Genomic DNA, 18,535 nt, shown 5'->3' on the forward strand with positions numbered 1-18,535 from the left:
AATTTTTTAATAATCTGAAAGAATAGTTATTACCAAAAGATCCTGAAAATACTGATGATTAAAATAATCATCTTCCTAATCATGAAAATTAAATCTTTGATTATGATAAACATATAGACTCTGCTTTTGAATTAGCAATAACAATCATTCATATAAGGCAAAATTTATAAAGACAGCAGAATTGGTTCCAGACCACCACAATAAAACAAATCTTGTGATTAAAAGAGTCATAGAAATAATTTTCATTTCCCAATACACGTAAAAGTTATCTTTATGCTATAACACACAATCAAGTGTATAGTATTATATTTTTAAAAAAGTAATACATAAGGTAAGCATGTAGTTAGGAAAACAATAACTACACAAGATTTACCTGATGCAAGGTTCCCACAAACCTTTAGTTTCTAAAAATCACAGGATAAAGCAAATTCACTAAAATGAGATTCTATTGTATAATATTAACCTATGTTTGTATGCATGTATTTAAGAAACATCTATGAAAAGCAACTGTAGGCTGTAGGCCAGGCACAGTAGTTGGCCCTTAAAGTATCATATAAATGAATATAAAAATGATCCCTAATCTGGTGTAACCTAATTCTAGGTCATGACCTAAGACTAAGTCACAATTCCACATGCTTTAAAAGAGTCATAAAGTACCATGAAAGTTTAGAGAGAGAGGGGGGAGGCATCCTATTTCTGACTGGGAATCAAAGGAATGAGATAGTATTTCATGGCAGTGCACTGGAATTTAGTTTTAAAGTATGGATAAGTTTGATATAAATAGAATTGGGGAAGTGTGCAACAATGCACTCAATATAGAAAGATGATGACCCCGAGCATTAGCATTAGGTTGGAAGCATTGAAAGAAGCTTAATAATCATGACGTGTGATACCAATCTATTTATGTTCAAGCAACATGTTACTGACTATTTGAGGAAATGACTGATTAAAGATGTAACATAATTCTAAAGAACAGGACATTTATCTGATATTCAAACGGAGTAATAATGAAGATTTTAAATAAGATTACAGTAACATTTCATTAACAAATAGTGTGGTCTGGTATGGAGGCCTGTTTCTGTAACCCTAGTATTTGGGAGACTGAGGCAGGAGGAATAGAAACTGAAATCACCTGAAAAATGGTGGGAGATCTTGTCTGAAAAGAATATGACATAGGGAAGTAAAGAATGTAGGCAAAAGAAAAATAAAGTCATCTTGTGTCCTTTGCAAACTGGAAAAGGAAGCACTGAAAGTAATAAGATTGAGAGGTAATTATCGTAATAATACAAAAATACCATGGCTATGCAAAATTGTTGACACTGAACATAGAAAGGTGTGGAAGAGAAAAATGCTAAGTATAACTTCACAGTGACTGATGAAGCAATGTATAATGAATGGGCAGAGAGAAATCAAAGGATTCTCTCCAGTGACTATGAAAGCCTTTTAATTTACTAGAAATGAAGTCAATGGGGCTGTGGAGGTGGCTCACTGGGTAAAAGCACTTCTGCATGTGCTTGCACACACATGCACACACACAGACACACATTCACACATGCCCCATACATATGTGCACTGATACACATTAAACACAGATGCATGTATTAATGTATTCTACAACAGAAAGATAAATGAAGTTAGACACAATGGCATACACCTGTAGCTTTACTCATGAGGCGAAGGCAAGGAAATCACTAATTTGAGGCAAAAGTTATTAGACAGATTATTAGACAGACAGGTAAATATCAGAAACAAAGATCAGATTCACAGAGGCTAGAGTAACTAATTCACTTTTGGGTATTTTAAATTTGAGAATACCATAGGGTATCCTATTGGAAACATTATATTCTTTTTTCATATTTAAAATATTATTTTAGTTTTTTAATTATGTGCATCTCTGAGTGAATATTCACATATAAGTGCAGATGCATACAGCAGCCATGAGAGGGCATCAGGTCCACAGTAGCTGAAGTTGCAGTCTTTCATTAGCTCCATTGTATTAGAGGACTGCTCTATTAGAAGAGCTATAATTAATCGTTCTTAAGCCCCAGAGACATTCCATTTTAGAGGAGAGTTCTTCTTTAAAAAAACTAAAAATAAGAATTGGAGAAGTTCACTGTGTTGGTGGTGTTGAAGCTACAAGAAAATTGAAATTATGATCAGTAATGATAGTGTACACATCAAGAGCTTTACATCTTCAGTGTCAAGAACAAGGACATCGAAGTGGGAAAGGTATATAGAAGAGAAATATTTGGTTGTTGCAAAGTAAGAAAGCCAAGAGATAAGAATGATTGCTATTTAAAGAGAGCAAAGATGGATATATCAGATGGTTTGGAAGGAGTATAGGGAAGGGGGAAATGATGTTAATCGCAGAAAATAAAAGAAATATCAACAATTAAAAATATAGTACAGACAGATCCAGTATGTTAAAGGATGAAGATTTAGAAAAACAAATTTGGATTGTTATTTAACAGCACAATGATCATGCTTGGTATAGTAATCTCAACTGTGTGTTAAGAATTAGATTGCAAAAGGTTAAGGTCAAAAGTGTAGTAAAGTGGAAAACAATTGTAAGAAGCTAAGATTTTCAAAAAGTTTGAAAAATCAGCAGTGGATTTCAATAGTTTGCCTTCATCAGAATCAACTATAGGTTTGTTAAAACTCAAATTTCTGGGTACTATCTGTTAGAGATTCTGTTTTGTAGGTGTTGGCTATGGAAAAACAGTTTATATTTCTGCAAGGTACCCCGAAGATGCCGATGCCAGGAATCAGGGGACAGTACTCTGCAATTATTATTGAACGTTTGGAGACTGTTTCTGTTTGTTTTCATTCAAAGCCTTGTGGTTTATTTTAATAATAAAAGAAATAAGAGTAAGCAGAGAGGGATACACTGCAGATGCCAAAGAGACGAGACTAGGGAATAAAAGTGATTCATGGCCTGAGGGACACAAATGGGTCAACAATGTCAAGGAAGGCAGTGGAAATAGTTTTATATTTTCTGAAGGACCCTGGGAATATAAGAAGATCAGAGACATTAGGGAGAAAATCTGTTTCAGAATAAAGAAGGGAGGTTTGAAAAACTCTCTATTTCTTTGTGGTAAAATTATATAACAATGGAAGGCAGCAACTGATGAGAGTGTAGGGGACTGTACCTTATAAATGTTGGAGCAGACACTTCAGTGAATTCTACAGGGAGTTAGCAAAATGAATTAAATCTTATCTAGTACTGGTAGGAGTCCAGCTGAAGTTCAAATGGCTCCAACCTGAACAATCAAAAAAAAAAAAAACCCCTGAAGTTTTAAAGTAAAAATATATTGTGAGGTGTGAAAGGAATTTAAATTTAAAGACATATATCTTCTCCTAGATGGTGTAATATGGGGTATCATATATTAAAAGGATGGAATTAGACATGTATTTTATGAGTACTTTAAAAGTTTACTTTTTGAATTTCAGTTAGTAAACAATTATTTTTCCTTCAACCTCTAATTTTTAGCTGTTGATTCTTTTTTTCTTTATTTTTTTAAATTATTTTTTTATTTCATGTATTCACCATTGCTCTCTTCAGACACACACCAGAAGAGGGCATCAACCCCAATGCAGATGCTTGTGAGCCACCATGTGGTTGCTGAGAATTGAACTCAGGACCTCTGGAAGAGCAGTCAGTGCTCTTAACCACTGAGCCTTCTTTCCAGCCCTGTTAATTCTTTCAGTTGACAAATTCTTTTCTTGTCCTAAAAGCTCATATTTTCCATTTTTACATTCCTTAGAATTCATCTTGGATGGAAAAAAGGTATATTATATATAATCACTATGTAGCCAGTTTTCTGGGAATAGATTAATCATGTGTGTGTTTGCTGGAGGGAGGTACACTTTCAGGGTTTCTCTGTGGGTTTCAAACAATCCATTACCCTAGGATGCTCTTAAGTGTCTCTCCTAATAAAACATTCCCTTCAAATATTTTTGGATATTTTGAAGTTCTAGTCAACCTAGCGTGTGTGTGTGTGTGTGTGTGTGTGTGTATGTGTGTGGTGTATGTGTTTATGTATATACATGTGTGCATATATGTGTATATTCATGTGTGTATGTATGTTTGTATGTAAAAAAATCTTTTTATAGGATATAGGGCTTTATTCTTCAGTCAACAACTCTATGTCCATGGATTTATAGTGATAATAGTAATTGGACTTAATGGCTTTAAAAAGAAGATATGAAATTGGCAGAAGGATGTGGTGGCGGTAGTCTGGGAGGACTTGTATGGGAAGCTAGATCAAAATACATTGTACATATGTATCCAAGTTTCAAAGGATAATTATTAAAATAAAAATGTATTAAAAATATAGATGGCTCAGCAGGTAAAAGCACTTGTGTCTGAGGACTTGAGCTGTATTTCTGGGACTCACATGGTAGAAGGAAGAACTAATTCTGAATACATGCACGCATACAAACGCACACACACACATACACACAAGAAATAGCATGTAATGAATTAAGAAAATTAGGGCTGCATAAATGGATTGACAGTTAAAAGCACTTGCAAAGGTCCCATGTTTGATTTCCAGAACCCACATGGCTGCTTACTACTGTCTGTAACTCTTGTTTCTGGGTAATCTAATGCCATCTTCTGGCTTCCAGGACTATGCATATGGTGTACATACATGCAGACACACACATAAAATAAATCAATAAATCTTTTTAAAGAATTTATATTCATTGAGGTATCTTTTTATAGGCTGTGGCAAAAAGTGGAACATTTGCCTATGTTTATAAATGAGCACTCTCCTCTTCTAATTGAATGTGAATTAGGATAAAATGTAAATTTCTAATTAAGGTCAGGAAGTTCTGTTTTAAGACTCAAATTATTGAATCATTTTATTTGAACTGGTGCCATCTACAACTTTTTCTTATAAGATATGCTATCTTTTTACATTAATTTTATTCATATTTACTCCAGTGGCTAATTCCTATCTGGTATTAATTCACAAACCTGCCTATTTCCCTATTGTTCATGCAGTACATCTCTTCTCCCAAAGGTGTTGTTGAAATTAGTGTTCCAATAAGCCCATATAAAAGACACACAATCCAGATATTTTATTTATAACCCAAGTGACTATGGCTAGATCTGCTCAACCTAGCAAGGAATAAGTTCTAACTACGAAGTCCCTTGTTACTTTCTGTTCCTCCTGGCCACTCAGGAAACTTGCACCATAGAAGTCTCTTCTCTGTCAGTCCTCCTTTCTCACCCACCTGCAATCTCCTCTTAAACATCTAGGCCCACCTTACTCCCTCCACTACCCAATATTGAGCTCTGGCCTTTTATTGACCAGTTAAATTGGAAAGAAGGTTCACATGGCATCACTTGAGTACTTGAGCATTTGCTCATAGGGGGCAACCACATTTTGAGGAACCAGTTTTAGCTATAGGATACAAACAACATCAGACTGACCCAGTACATAAGGGCACTCTGTTTACTACAGCCATTACAATTTTATACTACTTCATTTAGTTCCCAAGTTAGAGAGTATTGACATGTAAAGTTTCCTCCAATCTTGTAGAAAGCCAGGCTTCTTTAGAAACATGTTTGTCTGATGGAAGATATTCAAATGAAAAATGAATAAAATACAACTCTGTATGTGGAATCTGATAGTGTCAGTCTCAAGCCATAGATAGTAGTAACAGAAATAAAGTCATCAAAGCATCAAGAAACCCAAGGACACAGTATCTGAAGTCTTTATGTAGATGTCTTTAAATTACAAGTATCACTTAAAATTAATTAATTAATTCACATGTTAATTTTTTACAGGACCAAAATGGGAAGGAATTCACTTAATGAAACCAAAAGCATTTTCTACATTGAAGGCTTATGAGAGAGCTGTTAATCCTTCAGTAATTACTGGTCTGTCAGTGATTTGAGGCTCTATCAATTCTACTTGAATTCTAGCATTAATATTTGATAGTTAAAACATTGCTACAAATTTGATAGATACTTTAAATAAATAACATTTAATTCATGTCTTCTCTAACTGCAAAATGCATTTGTTTTCTAATATAAGAAATGATTACTGCCTTAGTGAATGTTCTACATTTTTCATTTTATATCATATTTTTAAAACATGAAATAGCCAAACATCTGAGCCCATTTGTGAGGGAGAAAAAAGCCACCAAGTTCAGAGTGTTAAACTCTGTCCTCACAAACTCTTTACTGCTTTGAGTCTTTTGGTAATGTTAGGGCAAGGTGCATGATGGGCTCTCATGTACCTATACACACATCCTTATATTGTCTGGTTGCTGAAAACCTACAATTAATATAAAAGAAAGACCTTTATAATGTAATTGCAGCCATACACATGGAACTAACTGCTTGATTTTAGGATTACCAGTGTAGAGTTTTCTCAAATAAAACTCTGTATAAAATGTATTCTCTTGGAAGATTTTATTGCAACAATACCAGAGGTATATTTCAACACATTGTTTAATAGACATACCATTCAAATACCTTTTGTACAGACTTGAAGTTTCTTTTTTAAAAAGGAACAATTAGTAAATACTAAAAAGCATGGTGGTGCTGTTATATTGTTTTTGCAAACCACTGCATTCTCTCGGAACCTTTTCTTTCTCTGTCTATCTTATTGGTGCCTTTATATCTTCACATTTTTCTCCTAAGATTGTAGCAAGTAAGTAGAAACAATTTCATGCCTTTAAAAATGATTTGTGATTGAATGTATTCCAATCTATTATGTTAGAGTTGCTTATTCCTGTGTTCCAAAAGCCACTGTCATCGTGAGCTCTTCACATTTTGACCTCATTCAATTTGAAATAGAACACTATGAAGAGACTCAAAAGGAAATTTGTAATACTTGGTTAATGAAATAACAGAAGGAAAAAAAAAACAAGCTGTAGAAAGAGAGAAATATCTTACCTAGGGCATTTTCAACTTAGGACTTGGGGGGAAAAACTCACTTCCTCTGTTGGATAATGCTAAATACAACTGGCACTAATAAAACTCAGCAGGTTTCTAAAAGTATTTATGTTCCAGAAGAATAGAAGAATATCAGAGAAGTTATGTAGCTATGTGGGTGGTAACTTTTGTAAATAAATGAAACCTGAATTTAAGGCACTGAATAACTACCAGTTCCTCTAGAAGTGGATAGTAAAGGAAATACCTTGCAGCTCATTCAAACCTTGACAAAGAATTTGAAACTATTTGGCTAAGGTGACTTAACTATGATATGTTGTATGGAAATGAGTATGCTTTTCTTCAGGCAGGCATCCTACTCAGATATTTCCTTCACAGTGTATTCTTGTACTAAGTGTGGGAGGTTTGGTAGGTAGGGGAAGAAGACTCATGAGGTACCATTAGGATATAGAACCTTTGGAATGCTGGGGTTTTCGGAGCCCATTGTTCGGGAGAAAAAAAAATCCAAGTTCAGAATGTTAAACCCTATCCTTATAAACTCTATACTGTTTTAAGCCTTTTGGTAATGTTAGGGCAAGGCTAAGGTCTGGTGCACTCTCGTGCACGTGTACACACACACACACACACACACACACACACACACACTAAAAAACAAAACCCTAGTCTGTTTCAGGAGAGTGGCGGAAGTGTTGTAAAACAATGCACCCATCAGCTACAGAGGCTCCCCACCGCGCTTCCTGAACCTCCTTGAGTAGTAGTAGAGTCACAAAACCAGCAACTCTGATATGAATGCGAGAATTCTGGGGATTGGCCCTATGGGCGCTGGATAAGGAAAATATTACATCAAGTGAGCTAAGTGGGTAAGAGAAAGGCTGAGTTGTTCACTTGTGAACTCATTGGACTCTTTCTCCAGGATGCTGCGCGAAGCCCCCTCTTCTTTCCGCTGAGTTTGGAGGTAATGTGCAAGTTCAATTAGAGCTAAGTCACTTTCCTCTGTGAGATGGCTCCGGGTGTGTGGTGAAGGAGACACATTTGCCAGTCCCGTTTGTGACCCTCTAATCCTCCACTTCAGAGGAGACAGGCTGGAAGCAGAGTCCCTCTCAGAGACCTGACAATTGGACTCTCTGCTCTAATCTCCGGGCAGTGAGCAAGGCTGCACACCGCCCCCTTCTCCCTTCTCCTGCTCCACCTCCATTCACCGAAAGTCCCAAACGGCCTCAGGTAGGCAGAGGCTGGCTAGGGAGTCTCCACCCCTAGCTGGCGGCAGCCATTCTGCGCGCTCGGGCTCTGAGGGGGTGGGGCCCATTGGCTGGGGGGCGCTGCCAGTCTCGGGAGGGGGTGTGGTGGGGGTGGGCTCTTGGGCCGCTGCGGGTCGAGGCTGCTCACTGTGTGTGTAGGGTGGTGGATGAGCTGGAGCCTGAGCCAGCGCGCTTCAGACTTGAGAATAGTTCAGAGAGTCAGAACGTGCCTGAAAGAGAGAGAGAGAGAGAAAGAAGAGTCAGCGAGTGAGTGCAAGGGGACCTAAAGGAGTCAGGGCAAGAAAGCAAGGGCTCTAAGAGCTAGGCTCAAGACAGAGTGACCATGGCTGTCTCCGCACCTCCGGTGATTTCTGCAACTTCCAGCAGCGCCGGCGTCCCGGGGGGTTTATTCCGGGCTGAACCCCTGTATTCGTCTCCAGGAGAGCCCCCTCGTCTAACCCCTAATATGATCAACAGTTTCATGGCCAATAACCACAACGGCAGTGTCGTGGGTGGTGGGATTGGTGGTGGTAGCGGTGGCAGCAACACCAACACAAACGAGTGCCGGATGGTCGACATGCACGGGGTGAAGGTAGCTTCATTCCTGATGGACGGCCAGGAACTGATCTGCCTGCCGCAAGTCTTTGACCTTTTCCTCAAGCACCTGGTGGGAGGGTTGCACACAGTGTACACTAAGCTGAAGAGACTGGACATATCTCCGGTGGTGTGCACTGTGGAGCAAGTTCGAATCCTCCGCGGGCTGGGGGCCATCCAGCCGGGGGTGAATCGTTGCAAGCTCATCACCAGGAAAGACTTTGAAACTTTGTTCACGGATTGCACCAATGCCAGGTGAGACACTCATTTCTTGCTTGCCTCTTTCTCTCCTTACCCCTTTGCCTTCTTCTGCATGTCTTAAATCAGCCTCATCCAACTTGGTCCGTAGAGATTGAGTTCTGCTCCTTTGCACTGTAATCTGCGGGGTTGAAAGAACTAGAAAGGCTCATAAATTAATTGCTAGTCCTTTCTAGGCGGTTCTCAGTGGTAGGGCTTCAATTTGAAAAAGTCCCACACAAACTTCAGTAGCAATCCTCCACTGAAACTTTACAGCCTTTTGCCTACATTTTGCATGGCTTTTTGGCTGCTCGTGGTAGTTATTTTCTTTATTTGCTTTTCTTTCATGCTCTTTTGTGGCCATACGGGTCGGATAGTTTTTCTTCTGAACAGGGATACCAAGGGCATTCTTGGGAGTGGGGGCTGGCTGAGCTGTAACCTGGGCTCCTAAGCTGGCAACCAAGAAAAAGGCACTTAGGGGGTGCAGGGGAACGGAAGTCTAGAATCCATCCCAGAGGGTGATTCTATCACCATCCTGTATGCTTGTTGTGAGAGTGTATGGGATGTGTGTGTGCTGTGATGGTGGAGGTGGTGTGTGTGTGCATTTGCATGTGCGGGCGCGCTTGTGTGTGTGTGTGTGTGTGTGTGTGCGTTCGTTTGTATGCTTGTAGAAGTGTCTGCAAGGACATATGCTTATGCCTGCTTCGCAAAGCTCCCTGGTGTATGGTAAAGTAGATGAGTCCTATTTAAAAAACAAAACAAACAAACAAACAAAAAAAACCCAATGAGGACAAATTCCACTTTCCTGGAATCCTCCTTCTTGGGCCACTTGCAGAGGTTAATGTGGGGGTACAGAATGCTGGGGTTCAGGCTAGGCTGAGGCTTGGTGTAGAAGTTAGTAGGCTTTGTTGTTGTTGTTGTTGTCTAGAGGACGAAACAGCTCCCCCACCTCAGACAAACGAGTTAGTTGGAAGGATCCCATTCGCCCCAAGAGCAGATTGTTTAAATACTAATAGCCAACTTCTCAAGTCCTAAGTGTATCTCCTTGATATCACAGTTTAAAAGTGCATGAGAGACTGGGTTCATGTGCACTTAGAAGCAATTTATGTTTGATGTTTTGAATAAAATTTTAGGAAAGGAAACTGTTAAAAGTTATTTGACATTCAAAAATATGAATTAGTAATCTTAGTGTTTATTTCATCTCCAGTCTGGTAATGTCTCAAGAAAGTAAACATGTTACACATGAGGCTAGTATACAAATCAGGAAATTACAATGAAAAAGGAGCAAAGAGCTCTGCTGTAAAGCAGCAGCACAGTTGGTCAGTTTATAAAGAATATCTGAGGACTAATCTTACAATACAACTTTAAATGATGACATTTCTGGGCCTGAGGAATGAAACTGCAACTACATTGTCATGTATACTGTAAAATCTAAATTGCTGTCTTTAGCAGAGATGGACTGATGATAACTAATAGGCAAACTGTTGCTTGCTAGTGCAAGAAGCAAAATATTGCTGTAGAACTTACAAGAGAACCTTTTCTTGTTCTTTCTGAGCAACTTCTGTGTTCAAGCAACTAAACAGAACCCAGTTCAGAGGGATACTCCTACCTGATTCCCATGTAAAGCTTAATATCCTGGCTTTATAAAGTGTACTTTTTAAAAGGTAGATGACTGTAAAGCACAAAGGTTAAAAGCCTCTCTCAATACAAGACAAAATTATGGGTTTAAAAAGTAGAAATATTCTATAGAAAAGAGAAATTTTTCATTTTGATTACAAAGAATATCCCTAATACATGAACTCAGTGAGTTACCAGAACTTTAATGGAGGCCATGTGATGTATTTACTGATATTCCGATACACTCACTTGAAAAATAATTGCAGAGTGAAAAAGCCATATTCATCTTTTCTCTTTCTCTTTCTTCATTTCCCTCTCTTCCGTTTTGTTCCTTCCCTGTTCTTCATCATTCTCCTCCCCCAAATTGTTATTTGTAGAGTGAAAATTTTATACAGGGACCCTTTCCCCCCTTTTCAATAATTAATATTCTCATTCTTGAGAAATATTTATGAGTTTCACTTTCAAAATAAACAGGTTATTATTTTATTATGACTTTGATGTTTTTTTCTATAAATAAGAACTTTTTAAAATGTTAACAAGTCATACCAAAGAGATAAATGATAAGTTTCTTAGTTATACTGAGACAGGTTGTTTATACTATTTTGGGATCCTGTTATAATGTATTTTAGGTTCCTGTTTCAGTCTGATTAAGCTTTATTAATTCCTTATCATTTTCATAGCTAACATTTCTACTTGTTTTTTTTTTGTAAAATTGTGTTAGAAAAGTATTAAATATGGAAAATATATTTATGATACAATAGGTTGTATATTCTATTACATTTTATAATATATGTTTTGGATAATTGTCTTGTAAGTATTGAAATATATAATTGTAAAAATTGTGGAACCTATTTTATGGTTACAACATATAAAAAAGAAGGGAAAGCCACTACACAGACAGAGATACACATAATACATATATAATAATTTTTAAATAAGGAAAAAGTACAATTACTTGAAAAATCTAATTAATGATATAACATTAGCAAATTCTTCTGCTGCAAATGCTCTCATAAATATGTTAATAAAATTACAAAATATTATTCTTATGAAAAATGCTTCATTACTCTAGGTAACATTGTTTACAAAATCTATGGTTTTAAATGCAATCTGAAGTTAGTGTTTAGGTCAACACTATTTTTGTCACCTATTAATTCAGTAAAAAGGTAAGTGAGAGGTATACAAAGGCGTAGGCTCAGGATGAAAGCATAAAGTAGGTAAGACATATGGTAAGAAAAGAGAAATGCAGTAAAGAGCAGAATTATGTCAAAGGAGAGGAAGATGAAGGGAAAGATCCTATAATCATACCCAAGAAGATAAGTGATGTTCTCAATGTAGACTCGCCTAAAGAGGATTGTTTGTAAAGATGCAGGACTTACCTCTTTGAGCTAAAGGTGAGGGAGGAGAAAAGTAAAATAAAAAGAGTCCACATTCAGTTGAGTCGAAACTCATTTTAATGGATAAAATTTTATGAGTTACTATTGAAGACCTATTCTTGTAGTGGTACTGTTGGCAATTATCTTTTTCTGATTTTTAAACATGTTTCTACATCTTTGTCAAATGCATGATGAAAAGTATGTGTCCTGATTAGAGTGTTTTTAGTTTGTACTGTTTTCTATGTTATCTCATAAAAATGGATCATTTTCAAATTTCTTATTTTTATAAACACCAATATATTGCTTGAGGTAGCTTTTTGATATAGTTTAGTGCAATTCATACCAAAGAAACATGAGTGATATATATATATATAATCATTTCCTTCATAATACTGAGTCATGATAAGAATGATAAGAACTCTATTAGTGTCATTTGTTTTAATTACTGAAGAATTCCAAGTTGTCTTCTCAGAAAAGTAGTGAAATAATGTATACTTCAACTACTAGAGAGTAATACAACAAAACTCCTGATCATATATGATTCTATTAGGTAAGCCCGATATCTTTGCAATGATGCCTTTGCAAAGGGCTGTACAACATTTCTCTTCAGGCTGTTTTACCTGAAACTGAATAGTGAAGATAATATTTGGATGATTATTAAGAGAATGATGATTTTAAAGGTCCCCAAACCAAATGGAAAATATCTTCTTTTAGATTTAAAGAAATTTTTTTGTTTCATTACTTTACAGGAAAACTTGGAAATTTTAATGCCAGAGAAAGGCAAATTCAGATAGTATTTGTGTAAAATGTTCATTCTGTGACCAGATCTTTCTTACCACATTGTCACAAGTATACCAGCAGTCATACACTAAATGACAAGTCATTCTTAGTAAATATGCTAATCAACCAACATATTTTAGTGATATTTCTTTTTAATCTACTTACTTACATAGAAGTTATATTGTCAGGTTTTAGGATCAGCAGTTTGTTTCATTGCGGAAGCAATTAATTACTTGTTATTCAGCAGTCTCAAGCATAGTTAAATAGATGATTGTAGAAATAAGAGTGTATGATTAAGGCAACATTGTAATAATTATTTAGAGACATGATTTAACATTATTCAAATACAAGTTTGCTTTTGCAATTAAAATTCACAATGTCACTTATATTTCATTTGACAGTATATAAACTGAACAAATATGTGCTTTGATGTGGAATAATTTTATGTGAATTTACTGACACTTAACGTATTTAAATTATTCTCAAACATGAGAAAGATGTTTATTATAAGCACTCAATGAATTTGGCATTGCACTCAAGCTTGTCGTATTCCTTAGAGTTCATTATCCGTATAGTCTAACACAGTTTACTTGGAACTGTTGCTTTGTATTTATAATAAAATTAATCATCATCATTAAAGAGCTTGTATAACTTTTCTGGGCTGGTACTCTGTATTACAGACACTTCACAGATAATAAAAATGTTATAGAAATAAATTTGGACAGTGAATACATACTTATCTCTTATTTCATAGAGTGGTGATGAGGCAGTTATTGTCTCTTAAAAGCAGCCAGATAACCAAAAATCCTTAGCTTTGTGTTAGAAGAATGGTGCTAATATAACAATTATAGCAATGCAGTCATATATGAGTGTACTAAACTTTAATGATTACCTTCATTTTAACCATACACTTCTGCCTACATATTTTATTTAGGTAGATTCTTCAGTTACTGACTGACTGCTCGTGTTTACCTCAAATGCCTTTCTTTATCTTAGGTGATGCTTGTGATATATACTAGTACATATTTGGAGATTTTATGTATGATATTATTCTTAGTACACATATGATTGTTAATAGATTATTAGAATATTGTTGTCTTCTGACATTAATGTTTTATATGCTTTTAGGTAAAAAATTCTTAATACTTGAAGAAGAAGATATCAAATTTGAGTTATTTAAAGAGTACTATTTAAAGTTCTCTTATTTTGTGTAGATGCTTACAAAAAAATCTTCTTGCAGATGAGTATAATTCTGAGTATTCCTAATCACAATAAATTTCAGTAGGCAATATACATCTCCAGTTGCACTTTATCTTGTTTGCAAAGATACATATGATTGGATTTATTCACTCTACATATTTCAAATATCTTTAAAACCAATCCAGTTGACCTAAAACTGACTATATTGTGTTTACGGCTAAAAGTAGCCCCAAAAGCAAAACAATTAGGTATTAATGATATTCTTGTTGCATATTCAAGAGGTCTCTAGTAGCATTTTTCCTTCTTTTTTTTCCCATTTTACCAGCTCAACCTGCAAAACTCTTCACTGTCACTTCAGATCACACAATTCTATGAAGATAAAACAACATTTAAACACATTTGCTTTGGAAGGGAAATTGAACATTTGCACCCAATAAGCCTGATTGTGGAACTGAATGCAAATTGTGTTTTGATTTATCTCTTTTACACTTTTTTCCATTTGAATTGATCTTGCATTAATTTCACCAAGCGGCTCTGTGAGGCTGCAGATGTTGCCCCGTGTTTAATAAATCAATGAGACAGATCTGAATGAATCACTTCAGATGGATTCTCTGCTCGGTTTGATGTCTAGATGTTATTCTTAGCTTGTTATCATGACAGATGCATTAATGTTCCCATACACTGCCAGCAATGTCAAAGAGATTGAAGCTTTTAAAGTGGCGGCATCCCTTTTCCCATTTTCTGCTAGAACAACTGCATTTATATTATTTTACTTAGAAGTCAGAGTAAAACAACACAGCAGTCATATGATTTTGGTGAAAAGATTTTTAATTTTATATTATATTTTAATAATTCTGTAATGGTGATATCCAATATAAAACCTAAATAAAGGGAAGCTGCTTAATAATGCCAGTCTATTAATATTTAATCATGAAACAAAAATGAGAATTAGCAATATATGATTGGGATACTTTGAAAATGCCATTATAAATAGAATAATACTATATCCAAATTGATTATAGAAGGGTGTCAGTTTTTAAAGCCTTACTAATAAGCTTTTTGTTGGCTTAATGCAGCTGCAATATAGTTTTACCAAGGGATTTGGAACCTTTCAGTATTTAACATTTTTTAAGTAGCAAGGAGAAAGTCTGTCTATTGTATATTAATCATGTCCTTAGTTTGTGATACTGAAAATATTAGAAAAATCTATTTCATATTAGCATATATAATTTATTTATATTCTAATTACTTGCAAACCATAAAATATTTTATAACCATAATTGTTATTTCTATAGCATAATTTTTTTAAACTGGAGAAGAACATATATGTAAACCTATAGGATGTTCATATAAATATAGTGAAATTACTTACCTTCATTAAATAGTAGACATCCCATACTTTTACATTTAATCTCATGCCTCTTGAAAAACAACAATATCAATTGACATGAAATATGTTTGGTCTAATATTTCAATAGCTAGAGTTTTAAGTTAATATCAGATACATGGAAATGAAAACAATCAAAGTAGATTCAATATTTAATTTGAATTTGTTTGTTTTACTTATTTTGAAGAACATATGTTTTAAGACAACAGCATTTATGGCTTGATGCAGTTTGATGGGATACCACTTCTCAAGCATGTGCAAGGTCCCATTTTCCTTCCAAAGCATATAAAATGAATAAATTTTTACAAGTAGTGTCTCTTTATAGAAATTTACAATATTCTTTAAGCACAATTGTATCATTACTTAGATTAAGACATCACGAAACACTCTTAAATGACAAGGTTCAGACTGTCAATATTTCAGAAAAAAATATCTTCAGGTAGTCATTTCAGAAACTCAGGATTTGGCTTATTATATGTAGTCAAGTATGAACAGAAAGTTATTATGAACTTGACTAAATTAAGTATAGTTAACTAGGTTTTTAAAATTTTGTTTAAAATATATGCATATCTTCACAGTGAGGTCTCATCTCTTTTGCAATGCTAAATTTATATATTATAATAAGTGAAATTATTATAACAAGGCTGATATTATAAAATGCAATACAAATTATTTCATATAAAATTGGATATGACATATTTAGAGTAATTAACCTTATTACATACAATAAAAACTTGGATATATGTAAAATATATGTATATTTGTGATATTGTCTTAGAAACCAATTTTAACATCAGTAATATTCATTATAAAACATCATAAATCTAATACTTTTTATATGTTAGGCATAAAATTGACATTGGCTGAATGAATACAATCTTACACACATTTATTGTTTTTACATAATTATTTACATTGGTTTTTGCTCTTTACATAACTGCTACATAATAGTTACATGAAGTGTGCAGTTATTAGAATTAATCCTGAAATTTTAACTCTGTTGTAAAATTGTTTGTAATCATGCCATAAACCTTTCAGAAATACATATACAAAGGTATCAAAACCTAATATGCTGAATTAGATTATTTGACATGAATTATGTTCTCATATAAATTATGACTTCTTAGTGTTTACTTTTCCTGAAAGCCCAGGGGAGATGTTCTAATGTTCTAAATAGGCAAGAATTAATAAGTGAAAGAAGACTAATGGCATAAAATTATTCTTAGTTATTTAGACTGGTACATCAGCATAATGCATGTGGTATGTGACTTGGGATGTTTTTTTCAAACAGAAAATCTTGTGTAAAAGGACTTGATATGAAGACAAGAGCCTCTAGAATAGAAATAAAACTACACTAAGAAGCATAATTCATTATTTTTCTGAGTAATTTGAAGTTTCATTAATATTCAAACCCAAATTTATATGATGTATCTTCCACAATACCTAATTAAAAGAATAATGTATTTTATCACGTATAATTAATTTTCAAAAGTAAAAATTACTTTTATCTAGGAACCTTGAGGTTGAAATTATTTCTATCTATTCTATTATTGAGCCATTGTGTTTATTTAGTATATTAGTGAAAATTGCAATGAAAACATTTTAATGACAATACAAGAAAAATATATAACTTTGGAAAGTTTGAAAATTCATGACATACAGTGTTTTAATTGCTGTATGACCTTTTGTTTTTTCACACATTTGTTGCTTAGTGTATAATGTATTGAGTATGTTAAAGTATTAAACATTCAATTGTAATTGTGTCCGATCTTATCAGGTTGCTGGCAACTGTTAGCTGGTAACAGTATTTAGGCTACATTTAGTCTATCTGCTATTTGTGTGATGGGTTAAAAAGAAAAAAAAAAAGTAATATTGATCTGTCTCTGGATTAAAGTTTGAAACGGGCAACAGCCTGAACACAAAGGGCTTTTTTTTTTTTTATGATTTCTCAGCTTGCCATTGATCTTCTAGTTTTATTGCATTCATTATTTATTAAAAGAATTTGCAAGCTAAACATAACGTTAAGCTAGTTTGCACACAGGGACCGCACTTAGGAAATTGAATGGAAATTGCATTAGAGATGAACATCTGTGCTATTTTTCTACTCATGTGTTTATGGGTTTGTTTAAAAGGTGTATTGGATTAACAGTTATAACTATTATAGCTTACAGCAATATGCTAGATTCAGAGCTTTCAGTTATTTTGGAAGAATTCTGTTTTCCACATTTGTCTAAATAACATCATATTGTCATTGCAAACTGTGGATAAATTTGGGTTACTATAGCACTAGTGCATCATTTATATTCCTTTTTTGTGTGATACTCTGTTGTACTAAAATATAAACATTAAAAGTACCCCACAATTATTGAGCAGAACTGTATCATCAGCTCTTCCTGGTCTTCAGTAGTACATTAATAAATGCAATTCAAATAATACTTAGTTAAGAATCTTGAGTCAGTTTATTTCCCCCCCTCCCCAGTGGTACTGTGGATTGACATTAGAGTCTCATACTTGCAAGGCCCATACTCTACCTCTGAGCTACACCCTCACTGGAAGAAACTGGAGTTTAATGCCATATTAGGTCATTCATAAGAAAGCTTAAGTAACCACCCATTCAATGTTATTTTGTATGTATGCTGTATCGTGATCTATCTGAAAGTATATACACTGAATCTTCATTCTGAATAACACTATGAATATTAAGGAAATCTGGCTTCTATACAATTTCCCTGTATATTCAGGTCCAAGAAGTTTAGTTCCACTCAGTTGTTATTCCTTGAAAGTTCTTTTGAGGACATATGTCAGACCTCAGGGACTCTTGCTTTTGAATTATTGCCTTTAACTTGAAGGCATTTGTAAAATAAATTCCTTATTAAAATTTTGTGTTTCCAATAAGTAAAAATGCTTTCTCAATCATTTTGATCCCTCATCATTGATCAGATTTATTATGGTGTGTATTCAGCACTTATTAATTATGTGCCATGTGATTTTAAGGTATGTATACCATGTGATATATAAGCAAGAGTCACCATTCTTGTAGATATATTTTGTACTCATCATATCTTCATCTCAGGTATATAAGATGTAATCACATTATGCTTCATTGTATTTACTAATTTAATATTTGTGATAAGTGTTTTGCAATATCAGTTGTCAATTAATCCCAAAATTTCATAGCCATATCTGAGTCATATGT

The 18,535-nt window shown here is 34.5% G+C and overlaps 1 protein-coding gene across 1 annotated transcript in view; it reads left to right on the forward strand.

The window, feature by feature from the left end:
- The first annotated feature begins 8,491 nt into the window (after positions 1–8,491).
- Dach2 (dachshund family transcription factor 2) overlaps positions 8,492–18,535 on the forward strand; it is a 512,021-nt gene continuing 501,977 nt past the window's right edge. Inside the window, exon 1 of the mRNA XM_052170278.1 lies at positions 8,492–8,997. Coding sequence (XP_052026238.1) covers positions 8,492–8,997 — 506 coding nt within the window. The remainder of the gene's footprint in view (positions 8,998–18,535) is intronic.

The sequence above is a fragment of the Apodemus sylvaticus genome, chromosome X (assembly GCF_947179515.1).
Source record: "Apodemus sylvaticus chromosome X, mApoSyl1.1, whole genome shotgun sequence".
Lineage (NCBI taxonomy): Eukaryota > Metazoa > Chordata > Mammalia > Rodentia > Muridae > Apodemus > Apodemus sylvaticus.